Genomic DNA, 23,067 nt, shown 5'->3' on the forward strand with positions numbered 1-23,067 from the left:
TCTCACTTTTTCCTGTCACCTCCCACTCTTCCTTAAGACCCTACATCTCAATAAGTATGCTTTTCGAAAAGCGTCCAACACTCTGCAAAGCCCGTGAATGCAATTTCTTAAATTATATAGAGAGATATTTGTCTCTACTATATTCTAACATCTTTCCTGTGGGGCACAGAGCACACCATTTTCAACATAATCCAAAGAAATCAGAGCTGTAACACTTGAGTTTTCCAGTGCAGAAGGTGCATGCACATAGAGGAGGAGTGAGAGGAAGTGTTCACACAGGCTCAATCATTTGATGCAGCTAGCTAGTCTCCCTCTATATAGAGTGAAAAGTCACCTTCAGTGTACGGAATAGCTTTTCTCTACACTCCCTTATCTATAGAAGAGAAGGTTGCCATATCCACGTAAGACATGTTCCAACTGGTGCCCAAATTACCACTATAATTATTGAAACCACAGGTTAAATGCACAATATAAATAAAAAATTATTTTTAAGTTGGTACAGAATACACAGGAGGGTTTGAGGTAATTTTTTTTAGAAACAGTGTGTAATTTCCACTTTAAAAGGATGCTGAAACATTGTGCTGCACCCTAGAGCTAAAGCAATACATGAAGTGTGGAAGACATACCTTGCAGCAAGAGACCAAACAACTCAATCTGTTTTCTTTAAGAATTAAGAGTTACTTACATGGGAAAGAGGTTAGTAACAGCAAACACTTATGTTTCGTAAATAAAGCAGTAGCTTCAAGAGCAGGAAGCTGAAACTAGACAAATCCAAACTAGGTATTAGGTATGCAGATTTAGGAATGCATGTAATCAAAACCTAAAACAACTTACCTGGGGCTGCAACAAATTCAATGTAATTTAATTTGCATCCTTCCAACGGAAAAGTAATTCTGTGTCTCGGAGAATAGTGGCTTCATAAATCTCAAACTGTGATTTCTACTGCAGTTTCTTTTATACACAAAGCTTGATATTGTGGTCACAATGACTTTAAGCTTTTATCAATCTATAGTAGAAAGTGTGAAAACAAGTGTCACATGATTTTCAGTGTTGACTATTGTGTTGTTTTATCTTTGGACAAACACAAACAGGGAAAACGGACTGAAGATGTGTACTTGACCTAAGTGAATTGTCCAGTACATGTGCTTAGTACAGATGTAAGAAGCTCCTGTGTTATCTGAAAAAGGCAATGGCCAATGTCACTGCAGTGTGAGAACATGAGAAAATGTTGGTTAAATCAGAATGTCTGGGATGCTTGCTAGAATTGTTCTTGGTTAATGGAGTGCATTGTTAGGATGTTGCAATATATCATGACAGCAAAATTACTGGTACAAGCTTAACAGAGTAATATAATAACAAGAATTACACTTAATGTATTAACCAACATGGCTATGAAATGCTGAAAAATTAAGTTAGTAATATTCCATTTCATTAAAGAGTTTGGCTCTTCAGAGCTTTTCCACAAGTGGTATTTCTAGATCCCATGTTGCCCTGCTAAAAGCTGCAATGAAATAAAGTAACAGCCTTCATTTTCAAAATAAAGAAGATAACCCTATCTCTTGGCATCTGCTTAAATAAAACCAATTTGCTGTACTAATCTTATTTTAACAGATCAGAAATGAATGTACCAAAGATAAGGCAAATAAATAGTTCCTATTTGATCTTGGTCTAATTTGCCTGTCAATGTGAAGTCTACTACAAATCAAGACAGAAAGTAGCCTGAAGCATTAATTTATTTTGTGTCAACAAAAGGAAAGCTTATCTCCACAAACTTGTGCCAGTTTTTTGTCTCTTCAAAATAAAAATGCACTCCTTGCTCACAGAGGGAAGCAAAAGTACCTGAAGAAGGATATATGGAATACTTTCAACAAATCTTATGCTGCTTCTGTGTTTCAGAAAACAAGTCTTAGGAAAATAGCCATCTGATGGGGTCTCGGACACGAGAGCAGAAACACTGAGATCTCACATTCAATCAGGACACACTGTTGGGTTCAGCCAGCATTTCCCTGCTCCGATGCACATATATGCAAACACGCAGCTGATCTGATGTATTTCAGGCAGTTGTAGTTAACAATAAATAGTATTTAATTTTCATTATTTGCTTTTGCTACCTCTCCAAATTCTTGCTGTGCAGCTTTTAAACAGCTTCCATACTCCCTCCATGCTGCATTCCAGAAAAGGACAAAACAAAGACAATGCACCAGGTTAGCTCTTCCACACATCTATAGCAGAGACGCCAAAAAACTGCCCAAAAGGCTAAACTTGTCACAAAGCTTAGTTTAATTTGACAATCATCATAAGGCATCCATGTAAATTAAAAACTCCCACCAGGGTCACATACATTCTCCCACAAAATAGAATGTGTTAATCCAGAGGCCTGGGATTCTAGAAGATGCTAGTGGTTACTAGTCTTGGCCAGGCTGCCGCTGCTGGAAGTGAGGTCCAGGAGACACAGCACCGACAGCGGCAACTCAGGAAGTGGAAAGTCAGCTTGCACAAATCTCTTTCAATAGAGCAACAAAAAACAAAAGGAAGATATTTGTACAGAAAATATCAGTTCTCCATCCTTTCTGGGCAAACAAAACAGAATGAAAAAGATAATCCCATTCAAGGAGCAAAGAGCAGGGCTTGGAGTTCTGAAGCCCAACAATGCCGATGGCCCATTTTGAAAACTGATTAAGCACTACAGAGGCCTGAGTTTATTATTGCTTTATCCTAGTTCAGCCCAGGCTAAGGCTACGGTGAAGTCCAAATTAATTTAAAGCCAGAAAATGCAGATCCAGTAACAGCACCTAAGTCCCCATCCATACGTGGGTGTAAACAGATACTTTTCGTGAAAAAAAAAAAAAAAAAAATAAAATCTCCAGAATTTCCCCTCTTCCTGTGCTATATAGATCCCCTTGGCAGGACTAAAATTTGCCCTGAAGTACGTAACAGTTTCTCTCCCACATTTCCTTTAGCTGAGCTTCTTCCAAATGTTTCACCTTATGTTCAAACTAGCCCTCTATCCCGGTGATATATCAGCTCAGAGATGCTTCATGGGAGCTCACTGCGAGGCACACAGGTACCTTCATGTTAAAAAGAATGTGGCACAGAGTCTAAGAACTATCATTACCTGTACTCTGTAATACCCAACGATGCTTTGCCCTCAGCTTCCTGAGACCAAACGGCACAGACAGAAGAGAGCATCTTCCCATCTTGCTTGCCTGGCCAGTGATCAAGAGAAATAGTATGCTGTGTAAATGAAATGGCATCTTACCACCACCATAAGTCAGAAAACAGACTCAGGTAAAGCAGGGCTTAAAAGTTTCACATCAAGAAAGAGGGTGCTTCCCTCAGACTATCATATGGCAGGGCAACTGTTATTCAGGGTAAATGTTCAAGGCAGTAAAATTTTAGTATAGCTATTTCCATCGTTGTCTTACAGGCCCAACAAATGCTAGGGATCTTTAAAAAAATTAAATTAAAGGTCCTGTTAATTCTTCCGAAAGGACAGAAGAGACAGTGCATCTGATGAATGCACATGCTACACATCAAAACACACTAACGAAGGCTGCAGCTAGACTCATCAAAACAGTTAAAAAATTTTAGGTATCCACCTAGTACCAGAATTGATGGCATTTGGGCACCCGAATTTAACTTTTTTTGAAAATTCAAGCCTACACATTTCTTTATTGCTTGTCCCATTGAGTGCAAAGGGAAAACTGAGGGTAGGGTTAACTACAGAAGGATTTCAAATACATCATAAGGTTTCCCTGTTCTTTTATATATATATATTTTAATGTGTGTGTATATATATATATAAAAAGCATTATTATCATTATTATTATTATTTAGCCACCTGGGGGAAGGGGGGAACAGGAGCTATTTAAAATTAGTTTCTTAATTATTTAAGTATTAGTCCCCTACCTCCCAAATCACAATACCTCTGTCACAATAAGGAGCATAACATGAAAATGTGTTTGCTGCCACTGACAATTCCTGAGTCTCTCCTTTGCAGAACTTCAGCCCAAATACCAGCATAATGACAGCTTGACACATATACACTCCCCAGCAACATACACACAGCGAGTAGGACATGCCTTAGTGGCCTCAGACACAAAAAAAAGAAAAAAAGAAAAAAAAGAGATAAAAAAAGAAAAGAAAAAAAAAGAAAAAAAACAAGCCACCAACCAACAAACTTGGGAGAAACCATCCTGAAGAGCCCCAGGAAAGGGAACTACCCACTTTCCGTGGAGAGGCAACTGCCCAGCAGTCCCTGCCCAGTATAAACTGAACCAAAATATCCATCCCACATCTGAAGGAGATCTCTGAAACCTGGCAGTGTCACATGCTGGATACTTGAAGGCACATTTGCTTTGTGTTTTGGGAGAGAAATCCAGTTACAACAACACACTGCAGCTGCAGGGCTGAGGTGACACTTGGTATCTTCCCTATGTTCCCGTCCCCATTTTCAAGCTTCATGGCTGGCATGAACTGGTGATCTAAGCAGACACATTAACATCCCTGAGTGAAATGGCACCATTTGTGGCCTCTGAGACTTTGTCCTCAAGCACCATGGCTGGTGTGTCTGTAGTAACTGCTGTAGTGTCTATGGCAGGAAGTGGATTCAGGCCCTGTGATAAGATCTGTTGGATGGTTTTCCGCAAATTGGGATGCAGCTGGTTTTGGGTCTGGTAGAAAATTTCTAAGGCAAAAGACTTGAGGGTGCCAGTGCAAAGGTCCTCATAAAGTGGAATTGTGTACATCCGAGACATCTGCAAAAGAAGAAAAACTGGATAATACCATTTCGATAAAAGTCAAGAGGTTCAGCTCTCCTACAGCTACACTCCAACAGCTCTGAATGATTTCAGACTGGAGACAAGCAACGCATTTCTTCAAAAGACAGCCAAGTCTACTCTAAATAAGTTTAGTGCAAAGATTTTTATGAATGATAATAAAAAAAAAAAAATGGTTCTATAAGACTGAGCTACCTCCACAAACAACAGAGCTATTTTAAAAGGCCGCAGTAAGCACGTGCATTAACCTTTTGCTCCTGCACAATAAAAAGTACTGAAAGGAATTCAATGAGTGCTAGCCTTGGTTGAAGTGTAGATATTCAAACACACACATGACTTAGTAGTGTGAAAATTTCTGGTCTGGAAAAGCCAGGGCTGCTACAAAGCAACACAAAAAATGCACCGGGCAGAGCTGGGACAAGGGTATCGAGTTAGGCTAGAAAAGCAGAGATTTATCTGTCGGCATTTCAAATTACATCTGCCCATTCCTCCCCACCCGGCAGCAGGTGAGCCATGCTCAGCCCCTTCGCAACACACCTGGTCTACACTTGGCCAGGAAGCAGAAGTTCCAAGGTCTTTCACGTCGCATGTCTCATGCACATGGCTCATGCACTGAGAGGTGCAGTGATTTTAATCCAGTTAGTACCTGGTTTTCCAAGAAGCGACGGACTTTGTAAAGGTCTGGATAATAGTCATTTCGGACTACAATCTGCAACCAGCGGATACGGATTTCTGCATTCATGGAGTCCAGCTGAGAGGAGTAACATTCCGAAAGCTTTTTTATCACCTCTGAAGAAAGCACATAGAAAGAGAAAGAACTATGACCTATTTCGTCAAGTTTGAGGGTCATCAGAGAATAATGAATTGTAAAATCACAGAATCATAGAATGGTTGGGGATAGAAAGGAGTTTTGAAGATCACCTAAGTTCAAACCCCCTGCCAAAGGCACGGACACCTTTCACTAGATCGGGTTGCTCAAAGCCCCACACAATCTGACTTTCTGTGGATGATAAAGTCAATGACAGGTAGAGTTCATTAGAATTCAACTAATTATTGCAAGAATACTTTTCTATGTCCTGGTAAGAGTACTCACCATGCGGCAGTGGTGACCCATCCAGCAATCTGTCCAAGAAAAGCACGGTTTGGAACGTTCTCCATTTAGTGAGGTCAACACTGCTGGCAGCAGCAGCAGAGTCCAGAGGCTCTGTGGTCCAGAGTTTGAAGAGCGTCTCCACTGGTCTGGTCAAACTGGATCCCTGAGATAAGTCTGGCTCAGCTAACGGAGGTCCTGTAGCATTGAGCCAACGTTCAAACTCCAGTCCTGGAACGAGGAGCACCAGAAATGTTGAGGAGGAGTCTCTGCAGGTGGCCTGGCTGCCTCAAGGTATCAGGACTGCTTCTAGCACAGTTAAGACAGTTTCTAACAATAGCAAATCAGACCAACCTATAGTTACAGTAATGTAACAGCCTCAGCAGTCCCATCAGGCTAGCCTACACTACACCTGGAAGAGTGCCAGCAACACCTCTCCAAATTTAACCATGAGTTTTCTAGAGTTCAACATTACAGGGAGGAAGTACAAGAAACACATGTGCTCTTAAGACAGCCAGGCTAACAAGTAACCATGACCAAACTACGTTCTAAAGTAAGAATTTGTTGTGCATGCATTTCTCTTTCTCAGAATTTTGAGGAAGACTGAAAAATATGGGGAAAACTGCTTCATAAAAAAAGGAGGTGAGAGGACTGACTAAACTCTTCCTACCCACCAGCAAAATCAAGAAATTTTAAATTTGTTTATACAATCAGTAACTAAAACCAAAACAAACTTTCTCCATAAGGCAGAGGTAGCAGCGCCTGGTTTCCAGCAGAGCTCTTCCCTTTGACCCTTTCCTAACCCTTGGCAATTCTTCCTGTTCCACACCATCTCTACCCTAGAACTCCACTCTCCTGCATCCCCTGAATATTAGCCATGCAAAAGTTAGCATGTACTGTGGTTAACTCATCAGCCATCCAGTGGGCCACATAAAACGTACAACTGCTGAGCTCATGCTGCAGCTTTTCCCACAGTCGGTTCACTCATCTGCATCTCTCCACAGGCAGTTTCCACAGAGCCTCTAAGAAGTCAGCTGTACTCCACCACCGCTCTGGCTTAAACTGACCGACGGGTTCCATAATTACTTGCAAGGATGGACAATGGCAGGATAACATTAGTCTTATTTCTTTAAGCAAGTGGGCTAATAAGCACCTAGTAGATTACAGACCTTTCAGAAATCCACCAACGGCTATAAATAGGGATTAAATTCACTAAGGGAGAGTGAAACATTATGGAAGAGATTTTATATTCATGGATAGGACCTTGGGAAAAGTCACAGTTCTCAAAGCAAGTTTTCTGTAATTAAAATAGATGAAATTTCAAAGTGCGTTCACCTTTTCCATACATTTGAGCATGTGTAAAACTCACATGCACCGATTAATTCTGCCTGCAGCGTGAAAGACGAGTTAATGAGAAAGTTAACTGAGAGCCACTCAGCTAATTAATGCCAAAATTGTCAGCAATATAGGATGTTCTCATTTCCCAACATGGAGGCAGTAACAATAAATCACCACAACCACTTCTATCATGAACATCTGGCTATTGCTAAAGGGTTTTGTTTGCCTTAGCATTTTCTTATGCACTCTCCAAGCCAAGCAAAAACTACATCATCCAGAGTTGCTACAGTGTTGACAGTTAAGTAAGTAAATTTCCTACCTGCTTTGCTCTCAACACATTGCTCTTTCAGCTCTGGAAAAAAATTCAGGAAAGAATCCAGAAGATCTTGAGCCACAACGCTGGTAAACTTGTACTTCTCAATGTAGGCCTGAAACAGTAAAAAGGATAAATTATGGTTAAAAGACAGACAGCTTCCTTTTGATGTAGAACTGCTGCATACAATTAACAAAAAAATAATAGAGACACAGGTGAGAACAAGTATTTGGAAAGCTTTTAAAAAAAAAAAAAAAATCAAGAAAAATATTATCCCTCCTCTCCCCGAATGAGGAAAGCACCATAACAAGAATAAAATTCAGCAGCTGCAAATACATTGACAGCTGAGTGCCAGGTTTTATTCTGATACAGATACATTAACCTGTCAAGGGCAGGAAAATTTCCTTGCACTTAATACTACTGAAAAGTCAGAACACAGCTGGCCACTGTATTAGTCACTCATAGGTCATGGGCTAGTCATACTTACAGAACTAAAGATAAAGGAAAAATGGAATGGGGGGTGAATGGGAAGAAGAGATGAGAAACATACATGCAAGCAAAAAGAAAAAGCAACGAGATGTTGTCACTTTTCAAAAACAAGTCAATAATAGCTGACATAATTTTCTATAGGTTTTTCAAATGTGCTCCAAGGCACCAAACCTGCCTCAATATAGGAAACCATGCCCTCTGCCACCCTGGCTAAAAACCCACAAGCTAATACCTTTTAGTAATGAGCGAAGTCACAGAGAAACTACACTGGACCAGCTTTCTAATTATCTGGAGCACAGAACAAGAGGTAACAAAAATACGCTGCTACTCTGTATTTGGTACCTCCGTAAGCTCAGATTCTGAGATGAAAGAAGAGCAGGAGCACAGTCACTTAAGAGAAATCTCGTAGAATCATCTAGGTTGACAGCCAGGTTCTGCCATTCTTCCACCTCAGACACACTTGTATTCAACTTTACTCCTATCAATTAGCCACAGTGGCAAAACCCCAAATAGCAGCTCTAGATCTGAAGAGAAACACGTGCTTATTCAAACTCACTCTTAGGAAGGAGTCAAAGTGTCTTGGGTCACCACAGAGCTGGGACAGGTAGTAAACAAAGCAGTAGCCTTTCTCATAAGTGAAAAGGTTCATTAAATTACTAGGATTTACACCTGAAAGAAGACAACAATGTTATAAGACACTCTAATGAGACAGTAATTTCCAACTCTCCCAACTTTACAGACCTCTCAGAGATCACCGAGTTGAGATGTAGTGACTTTAAAAAAAACAAGCCTGTTGTCAATGCATTTATTTTACTGCAATAAATTAAATGGAAGCAGTCCAAATACACAGGCTGGGGAAAAAAAAAGGAAAAAAAAATCAATCATTGTAAGCTAAGTATTAATTCCCAATGGAACAAGTCACTTCAAATTAAAAGTCACTGAAAACACACCTAGAATTTGAGAAATTCTTTTTTTTTCCCAGTGCCAAACTGGAAACACCATACCATACATTCTTGAAGATATCCATATAAAGTAATCACTACTTGCTCCTTCTCTGAGACTTCCAACACATGCTTTTCCATTCCATTTGGATCCAATACCATCTCCACTTGCATTTTAGATTGTTTTAAATATCATCTAGATTTGAAGACTGCTTCACATCTCAATGGTGACCATAGAACTAGAGAACTATCAATGAAGAAGATACATGATGGTACTGGAGTGCAGACATGCATCTGGCTCAGGGGATAACCAAACAGCCTCTGCATAGCTCGTTCGACAGGAGAGCCAGTATGTATGTTTATCCGTATGCTTATGCATACATGTGTAGTTCTTACATGAACACATAAGAGGAACATTTAATAGCGCAGTATTTTATATGATGTTTCCAAATATTTTAATTATAAACTACTTTATTTTACATATTCAGAAGCTCAAAACCACACAGCTTTCAAGGCAGTTTTTCACACTTTCTACTCAGTGTGTCCTGTTCTTAAACAGAACAATATTTATAAAGATGAGTTAGCCAACTTTGAAGAAAACTTCAAGGCAAGTTTCCTTATTTACTTTTAGACTGGTTTACAAACCACTATTTCTTTTTTCTTCCTTTTATAAATGGTATGTAAAAATTAGTCTTTTTGGTGTATATTCCAGCATGGATATACAGAAATATTGCATACAGAAGCTTCAACAAAAAGCAATACCTGGCTCCAGTTTAACCTGAAGCTTGCTGACCGGGTTGTCTTCTCCAAGGAGCTTCATCTGTCTGTGGAGAGCATCAAGGCGGAATGCAGTCTCCAAACATGTGAAGGCAGCTCCTACCCCAGAAAGAAACGTATTATTTATGGGAAAATGACTAGCAAAACCTGTGCAGAACTGCACAGATACAAAATAAAAGCTACTGAAGGCATAAAAGGCACAATAGCAAGATAGAATCACAGTAATGTCGTGGCAAAGAAACGAGTGCAAAATATCCTTGCAAATTGTAATGGACAGTCAGAACCTAAACCAGTGCATTTACTCACTCTGATTGTGCAACAGGCTGAACTGAAAAACAAAGCAGCATGAAAACTATGCTAAAGTTTACATCCTTTGACATCATCTTATCAGTTCTTGCATAATAAGTAGAGCAGCACTGAAATAAGTATTGTACAGGTAACTTTCAAGGAGCAATGAAGTGCTACAAAAAAGTCAGTATCACCAGTAGAATAGGAGACACGTGATTCCACATTCAGTGCCAAGGATATTACTAAGTGAACGTCAGCTCTTGGGTGAAAACAGAAAAGATTTAGTTGGTATATTACAGATCTTATGGATCTTTTTTCAAGCCTTATCTCGCATCCTAGGCATATTGTATCATGCAGTTTCCACCTTCTGCTCACTAGGACTTCTTATACAGCTGCAGCTGCGCAAGCTACTCTTTCTCTTCTACCTAACTGCAGTGTAGAGCATTCCATGCTTTCAAGCCAAACTAGCTGTATTACATACAGGCAAGTCAAGAGATCTTTCCTATGACCTTGCAGATGTAAAAAGCTGTGGAAAATGGATTTTCAGATTCAGAGAGACTTAACATCCAGCACTATTAATACTTTAGCTTTCTTTGCTAAGTCTTCAATGATAGGACTTGTTACATAGATACAGTGTCAGAGACTTGATACATGTACACAGGAATCTGATATAAGCAAAATGAGAATTAAGAACCGGAATATATTTTGAAGATAGAGAACCTGTACTGGCAGAGAAAGGGGCAGATGTGCATCACAGGGAACCAGGACAGCTAGTGTTAAGGGCAATTACTTCAAGCTACAGGGAGGAGGATTAAGCAAGATCCAACAGGTGTGGTAGTCAGTGGACTCCCAATTTCTGTAGACAGTGTCATTACGAAAATGCTTTTTTACTAACAGTAGAAGATACTCCAGAAATTATGTCAGATATGGCAAGATTTAGGTCAGAGGTTTGTCTCAGGAACAAAACAGAATGCAAAAGAGCTTACTAAAAATGGCACAGGGAAAGGCATTTCTTAGTTTCTTAAACAACTGCTTCTTGAAACAAGCATGTGTTTCAAGGTAATAGACCAAAATCAGCAAGGATCTTGTCCTATGTCAGAGGGACACACTAAGATGAGATAGAGAACAGGTCAATATTTTCTGACCTATTCGTATCATTGCAATGATACGAATAAAGTGACTTAGAAGAACAGTTCTAACACTGCGAATTACTCAACATAAAAGAGCTTTCAAAGATACATAACATAAATTGTAACATCTCCATATATGCTCAGAGCACTTCTTTTCCTAAACTTCATTATCATCAGCCCATCTCCAAAACCAATACACATGAATAGGTAAAGGCATCCTTCTAAACACTCTCACTGACAAGATTTCCAGAAGTTTTTCCAAGATTGTTTACTCTGAACATATGAGAATACACATGCTACAGGCTTTTAAGAACAGACAAACTAAAGTGTATGCTCCCATTATTCACTTAAATAAAAATCCAATTAAACTGAAAAGCAATAGGAATTATTTACTACTTATATTCTAAAGACAGTACCATACAACTGACCTGTGAAATTCACGAGTATGAGCAAAGGCAGGGCTGTACGATTCTACAGGAAGCCTCAAGCAGACAGACAGCGACGGGGGGGGGGGGGGGGGGGGGGGGGGGGGGGGGGGGGGGGGGGATGTCCTCTAAGTGCTATTGCCATCATTCTTTCCAACAGTAGGTAGCTACTAACTGATCAGGATTAGAAAGACACTTGTTCAGAAGATAGTTACTTCACAATGTAACCATGATAAGATTTCTTACATCTCTCTCTGAAGCATCCTCTGCTCACCTTGCTCTGACACATACGAACACTTGCCTGGTACCCACAGTAGTTCCAAAGTTCCTACAAACGTCCACACAACACTGCGCTAGCACACCTCACTCAGAGCCCCTATTACTGTGTCAGGTATTGATTCCACCCAAACCCAAGACAACGTCAGACTCAAGCATCTAAGGTGTTCAAATACACAGTTTGGGGCCGTGTGTGTTGCCAAAACAAAAAAAGATCAGCTCCCTACAGACCTGAGCTCCGAAGGCAAATACTCTGCAGCCAACTCTCAATTATTGGTTAGACACAGCATAAGGAGAAACGTTTCTGCATCTATACCATAGGTCTCTGTGGTGATCCGGCGCTGTGCATACGTGGCTAGCCCCTCGCTCAGCCACATCTCCTCCCACGTAGCATTGGTGACTGCGTTTCCAAACCAGCTGTGGGCAACTTCATGAATGACATCAATGATCAAGAACTCATCGCTCTCCAGAATGGAAGAGATGATGAAGGTCAGGCATGGGTTTTCCATAGCAACAATAGGGAAGGATGGAGGAAGAAAAACAATGTCATATCTAGTATTAGGGAGAGAGAAGAAAGAAGAGAGGAGAAAGGAGACAGGTGAATTACAGCTATTTCAAAAGAAACATAGTAACTTCTTCCTTTCCTTTAGGGAAGGCTCTTCTGAGTCTTTTTTGTGACTTCAGGAACAAACTTTCTAGACTGGTGGTGTCTAATTCTTCTGATCAGGGCACCACAGAGTTTATTATGTTGGCCAAGGACCTGCTTACGTTTGGACATAAAGACTAGACACTCTTTTCATGTGCAGCAGATCCAGTACTTCCCAGAAGCATCATGCTTTCTTCACACAGGCAAAACTCATCACGAGCTGTATATCTGAGAGCCAGAACCACTAAGTTTACACTACATACACTAAGACATATACAGTGTCGATACCCAGAGGCTCCCAGGAAAGAGAGGCTGAGAAGCTATTTGAATGAATTAATTGATTTGGTGTACCTGCAGTGTCAGCAAAATAACTCTGTCTGCTTCAGAACGTAATAATACTATTTGTTTTGTTTTCTAAATTTCTCCATCAACAATCAGCACCGACACACTGGGCTATGTTCTCAGATTATTTCAAGCAACACTTTGTAAGTTAACAATACCACGTTCTTCCTGCTTACCTTTAGAAAAGAAATATAGGAAGCCTTTGTAAACATTTTCTCCCATCCAAAGAATGAAAGCATTCTTTAAAAAACACTATCTTTTAAAAAATAGTCAAGCTTAACTTCAGAAACTATTAATGTTTCTAGGGACTAAGACTCGCAATGACTCAGTACAGAGTCAGGTTTTCAGCATCCTCAGGCATACCACAATAAATATCCCGTGTCAAGTACCATATGTAAAAATAAGTAAGTAAAATGGCCATACATTTTAAATGGTGTCTGGCCCAGTGCTGGACTTGCAGCACAAAACACTACAGTATGAAAAAGCTTCACTTGTCAGGGAAGATCCACTGTTCATAAGCCTTCAGTTCTGCCCATCATACCAGGCAAAACACCACCACGCCTCCACAGTCCTCTTTGTCACTTGCAGAGACGAAACTCCCAAGTTTGCTTCCAACTACTACAGTGCTGCCAGTTGAGAGGCTCATTTGCCCTGCTATTGCTAGCGCAGGGAGAAAGCATGATAATTTCTCAAGATTGTTTTATTTGTTCCCATTATACATTGCTGGGAGACTTATTAAACTCACCTTCCCCATATATATGGGCCATACAGACTCTCTGCAGCAGTCAACCAGCGCTCAACAATGCCAGAAAGCTTGCTGATGGCTGTTGGCAGCAGGCAAGGCTCTGCCCACACTCTGCTCCTGTCAGACAACAGAAAACATCAGGTGATACTTCAGCAAACTGAATTATCTCTTGGGAAAAACAGCCTGACTTCTCATCACACTGCCACATATGGGAATAGCGCTAAGAGGTCTCACAGCAGATTTGAGCCTTCTTTAGGCTAGATACATGGCAAGAAATAATCAAAGATCCCTTAAATAAGGCAATGAGACAAGTAACTGTAATGACTACAGGGGATACAATGAGAAATATTTATGAAAGAGGAAAATATCTTTGCGTGGCAGTGCCATGTATTTCTTTACCCCCAGCTAAACCTCAAATTCTCTGAACACTCATAGCTCATGGTCCCAACTGTTCCCTTTTCAATGGCCCCACGTATTTACTACTTACAACATGAAGCACTGTACAGAGTCACAAAAAGCAGAATCAGCTCACTGCAAATCTCACCTTGGACCTATGTCTGCATGTATAAGGTCTCCTGCCACCAGGGCCACTAGGTAGGCAGGAACTGGATATTCCATGTAAAATTGGTATACACCTTCCTCTTCTAAGTAGGTACTTTGGGTGGCACTCATCAACACCTGTATGCCTGCTGGAGCCTGGAAGACCAACATCACGCATATCAACTCACTAAAGGCGCACAGCTAAATGACTACACCACAGACCTCTGCTTTTTTTCATCTACGGCTGAGTATGTACATTAAAAACAATAATTTAGATAACACAAAATGTAAGATTTCTGTGAGGTGTTTATACCACAAACTACCAAGCCCATGAAAACGCACCAACCAAAAATGTTACTCCTCCTGTATTGCATGGGCTTTTATGCCAGCTGCCCCAGAAGGGCCCACATATCAAATTATGTCATCTACGCAAAACGCAACATTATTTGATGCTGCTTTCATAAAACTTTGGGGTTTTTCTTTCAAGAACTGATAAAATACAGTTGTACGTTATCATCAATAACCACTTCTGGAAGTGACCAGTCAAATTCTCTCTTTCATATCGCCCATTTCACAGTTACTTTTTCAGCGTTAAGTATGGGGAAGGCGAGACCCAAGGGTGACAGGCAACAGACCTTTGTGGCAGTACCCAGGATTCTGGCCCAAGAACCACAACAGGACCTAATAAATCCAGTATTTTTTGTAACACTTAATGTCACAATTAATATTTTATACCATACACACATACTCAATGCTTTCAGAAGTTAACAGCACTAAGTGTTCCACGAACCATTTACAGCCATTCGGTCACTTACCTTGACAGTAGCCGAGTAGGTGCATTTCACTGCTGGTGTGTCAAAGCAGGGGAAGAAAGACCGGTTACACACCGAGTGGCCCTGCGTGAAGACAAATGGCTTGGCGTTGCCATACGTCAGTTCTGGATCCAGCCACCAGATCTGTTGAAACGTGACGTGAAGAAGAGGTGAGGGAAAGGGACAAAAGCACTAGGATGAACCACCAAAAAACAAAACTTGAAATCACGAGGATTGTGGAAGAGAAGAAACACCCCAGCTGTTTGGCCTCCCAGATGAATACCTGGCACAGGGCACATTTCCATTTCTAACAATACATCTTTCTGCTCCTGTTTATTTGCCATGACTACTCGGAGTAATTTCTTACTGTCTGGACACCAAGTGGTGCCACAGAACACAGTGTCTTCCAGCCACTCGCTATTTCTGTTGTATCTATTTGCTGGTTGATACCAAGTCCCTAACAAATATCCGCACAAAGTTTTTCTCGGAGGGAGTAATCTGAGTATCTTCATGTTTTTCATTCAACATGAACAGGAGTAGTAGAGGTCAGGTAAAAGCAAGCTGGAGGGGAAAAAAACCAAAAAAAACAACACACCACCCCAAACTCACAAACAAAAAAAACCCTGAGGCTGAACAGTGTACACAACATTATCTCTGACCCTGACACTGCCCTGCTGGCTGAAGCATCAAACATTTTGACACTATGCAAAAAAGTCAGTATATGTAAGAAACATCTGGTCAGTGACACTGGAGGCCTCTTTTTAGAGGGCAGATAAGGAGGTTCTGGGTGGTCACAAAAAAAAACCCAACAACAACAAACACCACTGAGCATGTTAATTTTCACTATCAACCAGCAAATAAATCATGAGTCAAACCCTCAGAAAATAATTAGAACAGATTAAGAATAAAATGAGAAAGTGCAGTTATTTGCCTTTTTGGGTTTTCTCTTTCAAATGTAATGTTTATGCTTTCACATGCTTCCTGCCTTCAACTTTGAAGCGTAGGAACAATTTTAAATGAGGGTTTTCTTGTAATCCTAGACCTCTGAAGCTGAACTTTTTTCGAAAAAAAAAAAAAAATCAAATATTGTGAAACTTGCAATAAAGTCAAAACCACTGGAAGTCTTCAGAACAGTCAAGCACAATGAATAAAACTTCTGAGTCTACCGAATTCTTAGATCAAAGCAACCAATAAATCTGAATTCAGGGAACAGCAGCTAGTGCAGATACTAGTTCAGCTCTGGTCCTCAAGAGAAAGCAATAAAATACAGAAGAGAACCCTGGGTACTATGTCTGCTCTCGTTTTAACAACATACTACAATTCTGTCTCCCAGTTAATCTCTCTGTGTCCTGGCAGTCAAAGTTTTCTCTCTCACCCTCCATCCTACAAGGTTACTCTTTGTTATCTTCTTCCCTTGTCTTTAGACCCCTTCCCTCAGATGCCAGTGTGCTCCTCTCCCAAATCATCCACTTCAGCAGCACCCCTGGGGATCAGTGAAAGGTAAGGAAAGGAAACACTGTCAGCAGCTTTCAGTTATTCATATAGAGGTTCACACTTCCACTGGCAAATGGTTTGGTTTTTTTTTTTAGGTGGGAGGCATCACAAAATAAAAAAAAAACCACTTTTATCTAGAAGTAAAATTAATCTCAGAGCAGCATTCTTGTCTTGAGATTTGTTTTAAGATTACCCTCTTCTGTTTCAAGCCTGTTGGGCCAGCAACATGCTTAAAGCATGACTTCTGATGAACCTTGCCTCACTTACACCATGAGGGCTAAGGCTACGCGACTATTCAAATCCATGTGCTGCATTTCAGCACATCACTGGCCAAATCCGTAGGTCACAGCAGAGGTGCACCACATAGCTACAGACTTCCACTCCATGGATACCTGCATTTCATGGCAATGAACATCATCCCTGCGTTATGTGACATTGTGGAACCGGAGACCACTATTCCAGAAGGCATCTGGGGACACATGTCTCATTAAAATCCACAGTTTGAAACTTAATAGCTTCCACCCAGAACACACATTCACATAAAAATGCAAGCGCTATGTTTTAAACCAGGGTAGTAGCTTTCTAATGACCCAGGAAGGAGGCTCAGATACTAAGTTTTTAAAGCTCTGCCCCACTGCCAACTTTTAAAAACACTCTTCTCATCAACAGCTCTGCACTCGCATCGCAAGAAGTCTGACTTACAATCTCTATCACTGGCCTTGCTGAAGAGACTCACCTTCAAAAGGTTCTGTTGCCTTTGCTTTTTGAGACAGAAAAGGCTAACAAAGAAAACAGAGAGATAAGACACCACCAGACCTAAGTTGCAACACTCCAGTAGGAAGGAAAAAGGGCTGGCAGACACGTCTTTAGGGCAGAGAGATAAGGGGAAGCTCTCCCTGACCAGTGCAGGAAGAAAACATAAGCAGGAAGCAAAGAGGAACCGAGAAGCTGATTCTCACTTACAAGAAACTCCACAAATTAAGGACAATTTCTTTTCAACCAGTCTCCCTTTATTTGACATTTGAAGTTAAATGAAGCACCAGCCCCACAGGCCGAGAGGGAAAACATTTGCAGAGGATGAAGTATTTTTTTCCCCTGTTTCCTAATGTCTACAGCTACATGGCAAGCCTCCGTCTCTCTTTCCAGATGCACTTGGAACAATGATGAAAGTTATCCTGAAACAATATAAATAGATGTGTAATATAAATAGATCAGGCTATGCTGTCGGACAGAGGCAGGGCTATGGACTAGGGAAAATGAGAATAAGCAGCATCCCAGAAAGGAGCACAAGGAGCAGGGTACTTCAGGGGGCAGGGGTGGAGCAGCACACAGGGACAGAACAGCATGCGGGGCCGTATCACCTACTCTACGTCCAAATCCCTCCTGTGCTCCCCTTTGGAAATACACATGATGTCATCACCATGCTCGTTATTTTTATCTAGTTTTTCATGTATACAAGAGAGCGGTTTCCCACATGAAAGCTGTTCTATGATGCATTTCAAGTGAAAAAAAAAAAAAAAAAAAAAAAAAAAGGGAAAATGTGCTGCTTAGCTCCTCTGCTGAACAGAGGCTTTGGGCAGTCCAGGTCTCCCCCTGCCCCATACTACAAATAAGCTCACATTTTGTAAGGCACCTGCCAAGAATATCATTTTTATTGACTTAGATTATAATCTTTTACCCAAATCCGGCAAATGACAAAGGCAATTAGCTAAGCCTCTTTCAATTTTAAATCTCTCCATGTTTCTACCTGCATTATTGACGAAGCTCCCAGGAAGGGCTGCAACACCACAGCTTCTGTTCTAGATAAACAACAAGCTGCTCCATCTGATGACAAAGTAAACCGCACGTGTGAGATACGGAGGATGTGACAGGAACAAGGCACACCTGGACAGCAAGTCACTCTGGGAGGACTGAGGAACCAGGACAAATCTCGCAGAACAACGGCGAAGTTTCCAGCACTGCGAAAAGGGCTGTCCTTTTTGCTAAATCCTGAAGATGAGGAAACACTATCATTTTTTTTTATACCAGAACACAGAGCAGGGTTTGCATTTAAGGTTGTCATGGAAAGAAAACAGCACTAGCGTTAACACGCATACTGCCAAATCTGAGGTGTGACACAGTGGGCAAGAGACAGATGTAGATTTTTCTCTCAGAGAGGTGGGGGAAGTGGCAGGCAGGCGGGAATAATAATAAAAAAAAATTCTTATGAAAGATTTGTAGGACTAAGAAGTAAAGGGCGAGGGAAAAGAAGTGATTGGGAGGAAGATCAGGACAACTGTCACTGACACACCTGATCAGTGTGTGCCTTCAGCCCACACCATGAGATAGACACAATGTTTATGACAATCCGGCTACTGATGCAAACTGGTGATGTACCGAGCATATGGTTTCCTGACAGCACAGGGAGCTGGAATGCTCTGTGAAGGCAGATTTAATCTCTCAGCTGTCTCTCAATGTCCATCAAACAACCAAAGATCTTGGCTCCTTCCTCCACGCAAGAAATAATGGGACAGTCAAGTAACATATCCAGATGGCTCAAACCAAGTATATCAAGGCAACAGGTTTCCAATTTTAAACAGACTACTATCTCCGCTGCTGATCTTACTGCCAACACATGAATGCTGCACTGTAACATGAATTTACTGTTCTATAGGTCCCACAAGTATGCTAAGGGTACCATAGAAAATAAACAGCGATCTAAAAAGATTATATTCAGAGAAAGGCCAAAGAAAACAGAACTTTTAGAAGAGAGAGGTCTAACACTGCGAAGTTGCTTCACTTACACAGAGAAAAGGGACTGTGAGAAAATGCACTAGATATGAGTATAAACCAGTTCACCCTTATACACATACAGGTTACTCATCCCTATTAAAATGCAACGCTAGGCTGAAAAACAGCAATGACAGATAGCACTACAATAGCATGAAATAACTTTGGATCCCAAAAAAATAGTTCAGCGCGCTGCACATGAAGGGTTAGAACAGGTGCTACTTGAGGACAAATATTTTGCCAGCCAAAATCTACAATAGTGTTCGAGGAAACATGGTACGATAATTTATGTCAGTGAGCACGCCTGCTTCTACTTTTCAGTATCACTTGAAAAGGGCAATGCATGCCCCTGACACCATAACCATCAATAATCTTGACAAGACACTACTCTTTGTAGCTTCATTTCAACTGAAGCAGTACACGCCGTTAAAGGTACAATAAAGACTTCAAAAGACAGGACGAAGAATAGCTAGTTCACATCTGATCCAAGGGAAGCAAGACAAACAACAGACGGAATGGAAAAAATGCCCTAATCCGCATCCTCAAATACATGACATTTGCGCTGGATTGTGTGCGGGGCCAAGGAGGCGGCGTGTTGATGCAAGGTGGGACGAGGTGAACATCACCCCAGTCAGTGCCCTGCACCTTCCAGTGGTTTTCAGATCATTTCTAAAGCCAAGACTCAGATGGGTATTCTGTTACATCTGAGATCATTGCTCTATAGACAGGACAGTCTGCCCCTTTGGCAACAAGGCTGGCAAAACCCAGGAGAAAGCACAGGCCAGCCTAAAATAAAACAATTTGCTCACGAGGAGAAAAGTATGTTATCATGTACTTTGGGAGGTATGGCTCAGCCAGACTGAGAATGGTTATAGAGCGCACAGCAACACCAAATTAGCTTTAAAAAGAAACAGGTTTCTTCATGAAATCTTGGGGGGGCGGGGGGGGGGGAGAATCTTCTGAATACACCACGGCCCTGAAAGACATCTCCCATGTACGTCTTCAGTGCAGAAGAACTACAGCAAAGTATTGTACACCAAGAGTTCCAGAGGTGAAAAGGAACCGTATCATCACTTACAAGTGGATCTGGATTTTAAAAATGCCGGAATTTCACCTCATTTATGCACTTTTAGGGAAGGACCAGCATGTTAAAAGGTCACCGTACAATAAAAGGGAACCTCTGTCAACAAAAATGTTCATGTGGAACTCACTATAAGCCAATATATTAAGACTATCCAGATCATTCTGAGGCGGAAGCTACTTTTGGGGACTTCAATGTAGCTTTAAAATATGACAGAAAAATGTCCAGCGAACTCATTCGATTCAGCAACACTTCAACACTTTCATAAGGGAACGGCCTCGTATCTACTTGCTGTTGGGTTGTTTCGCACGGACCTGTTACGTTCAATTCCCACTCTCCTTAAATACGTTGTAATAGTTAAACAGATCCACACATTTACTGGTTTTGACCATCGCAACAATACCAAACCAGCAGGCTGAGAGCCAATTCCACCAAGCAAGACAGAAGCATCAAATCTGCAAGACTCTCAAAAAAGCATTCCTTTTACAAATAGATTCAGGAACCACACGATGAAAATCACAATTAGTTTAATTCCCAACCTGAACAGACTATCAAGGAACAAGAAGAACTTAGTGTTTTCAGTGACTCAACTTCTTAAAAACACAAGCTCTGCCAGACAGCACCTAAAGGCTAGGAAAACAAAGTGCTTCTAGATACCAGGGGTTTAAAACAAAGTGACAGAATTTACGAAGTATGTCACTACTGAGGAAGGCTAATCCACACAGTGGGCAGGGAAGCGCCTCTGACGGCCACAGGGAAAGGGGCGTTTGGGGCCATTTTTTTTTCCATTTGGGTTCTTTTTTCCAGCAGGTAACTTGTAGGTATAGGTGGAATCTCCCTCTGCTCTTCTCAGAGCTGAGCGCGGCTTGTTGAACCATCAGCCTAGGTACGTCGGGCCTGATTTTGTAAGCACCTGGCAAACCCCCGAGGGAAACTCCTGTATTTGCAGATTACACAACTCGTCCCGCAGAATTCAGCCGAGGCAGGAGCCTGCTAATTTGCACGCTCGTCGCCAACAACTGCTGCAACGCCCTTACAGGACGCAAAACTTGCAACTGGCGACCGGGACCGGGGACGAGCAGCCTCGGGGGGGCGGGGGGGGGGGGGAGGCAGGACGGTCCGAGCATCCCGCGGAGCGCGGCGTGGGACGGGGCGGGCGGCGGGCTGGACCCGGCACGGGCAGGTGCCGCTGCTGGACGCGGGGGGACGGGGCCGTTGAAGGCGGGGGATGGCGGCGAGACACCGGCCGTGCCGCTGCCGCGGCGGTGCCCCGACGGGCAGCCGCAGGAAAGGCGTGAGGAAGGGGGGAGCGCACCGCCCCCGCCCCGGGACGCGGCGGCCGGTCTCCCCCCCCCCCCCCCCCGCGGTACTCACGGCGGGGCCGTCGGCCGTGGTGTAGCGGACGATGATCTGGAAGGGCTGGTGCGGCTGGAGGGCGGCGGGCAGGGAGACGGTGAGGGACGAGCCGTAGTCAGTGAAGGGGTCCACCCTGAAGCCGAGCGGGCAGGCGGCGCACGGCGGCTGGGCGAAGAGGGGCAGCGGCGGCGGCGGCTCGGCGGCGGGCGGGGGGCTGGCGGGCGGCTCCCCCGGGGGGGCGGCGGCGGGCAGCGGGCCGGCGGCGATGCAGGGCGCCGAGAGGAAGGTGGCGGTGCAGGGCGGGCTGGCGGCGCAGGGCGGCGCGCAGGGCGGCGGCGGCGGCGGCGGCGGCGGGCAGGGCGGCAGGGGCAGCGGCGCCGGGGCGGCCTCGGCGGGCGAGAAGGCGAAGGAGCAGGGCGCTTCCCCGGCCGCGGCGCGGCGGTAGGCGGCCGAGAGGACGTGCAGGGCCGGGTGGACGTCCAGCACCAGGGCGCGGGGCTGCGGCCGCAGGGCGCAGAGCTCCAGCACCAGGCAGCCCGCCAGCGCCCGCGCCTCGGGCCGCAGCTCCAGCCCCAGGTGCAGGTGGCGGAGGCTGAAGAGCTGCGAGCTGGAGGCCGACGCCACGTCCGGCGGCGGCTCGGGAGGCGGCGGCGGGGCCGGCGGCGCCTCCGGCCCGGCCGCGGAGCCCTTGCGGCAGCAGCACAGGCCGGGCGGCCGCGGAGCCGGAGCCGCCATAGAGCGGCGGAGGAGGCGGCGGCGGAGGCGGCGGCTGCTATGTGAAATCCATGGGCGGGCGGGGAGGAGGGAGGCCCCGGCGGCCGGAGCGACCGGGGCGGGGGGGGGGGGGGGTGCGGGGGGGGGGGGGGGGAAGGCACCGGCCGAGGGAGCGCAGGGCCCGGGCCCGGAACAGCCAGCCGCGGGCACGGCCGCCAGGGGGCGCCGCGCGGGCCGCCGAGGGGCGCTCGAGGGCAGCCCCGCCCCCCCGCCCCGCCCGCCGGCTGCGCGCGCAGCGGGGGACGCCCGGGCCCGGCGGGGGCGGCGGAGGGCCCTGCCCCGCAGCAAGCGCACCGGGGTCACGCTCGCCCCGCGCTGTGCTGCGCCCGGTGCGCTGCTGCCGCTCACCTCTGCGCGCCCCCGCGCAGGCCGTGCGCGCTCCCGCCGACGCGTGCGCAGGAGCCCCCCCAGCGCGCACCCCCCGTGCAGCCCCGCACGCCGGCGGCTGCATCCACCCGCGCCCCTCAGGGACCCCCCCGGGCTCACGGGGCAGCTCAGAACGTGGGCGCACACGCACACACATCACGCACGGAGCTTCCCCGCGCTCCTCGCACCCCCCTAGTCCACCGTCACCCCCCTCCGGCCCCTGCCACGCCGACCCCCGGTGTCCCTGCGCTGCGCACGGGCACAGTGCCCCCCGCCCTCACAGCCCGCTCTGCCTCC

General features: G+C 44.3%; 1 protein-coding gene across 1 annotated transcript; it reads right to left on the reverse strand.

Annotated features, from left to right (window-relative positions):
- Positions 1-2,257: 2,257 nt before the first annotated feature.
- Positions 2,258-22,426, reverse strand: RNPEPL1 (arginyl aminopeptidase like 1). The gene is made up of 11 exons (XM_037406172.1): positions 21,649-22,426; positions 14,934-15,074; positions 14,123-14,274; positions 13,579-13,695; positions 12,162-12,397; positions 9,712-9,825; positions 8,565-8,677; positions 7,526-7,634; positions 5,872-6,099; positions 5,425-5,567; positions 2,258-4,757 (listed from the first exon to the last, which is right to left on the reverse strand). Exons 1-11 carry the CDS (start codon positions 22,363-22,365, stop codon positions 4,485-4,487), a joined length of 2,343 nt encoding a protein of 780 aa, XP_037262069.1. The 5' UTR covers positions 22,366-22,426; the 3' UTR covers positions 2,258-4,484.
- Between the last annotated feature and the right edge of the window lie 641 nt (positions 22,427-23,067).

The sequence above is a fragment of the Falco rusticolus genome, chromosome 13, assembly GCF_015220075.1.
Source record: "Falco rusticolus isolate bFalRus1 chromosome 13, bFalRus1.pri, whole genome shotgun sequence".
Classification (NCBI taxonomy): domain Eukaryota; kingdom Metazoa; phylum Chordata; class Aves; order Falconiformes; family Falconidae; genus Falco; species Falco rusticolus.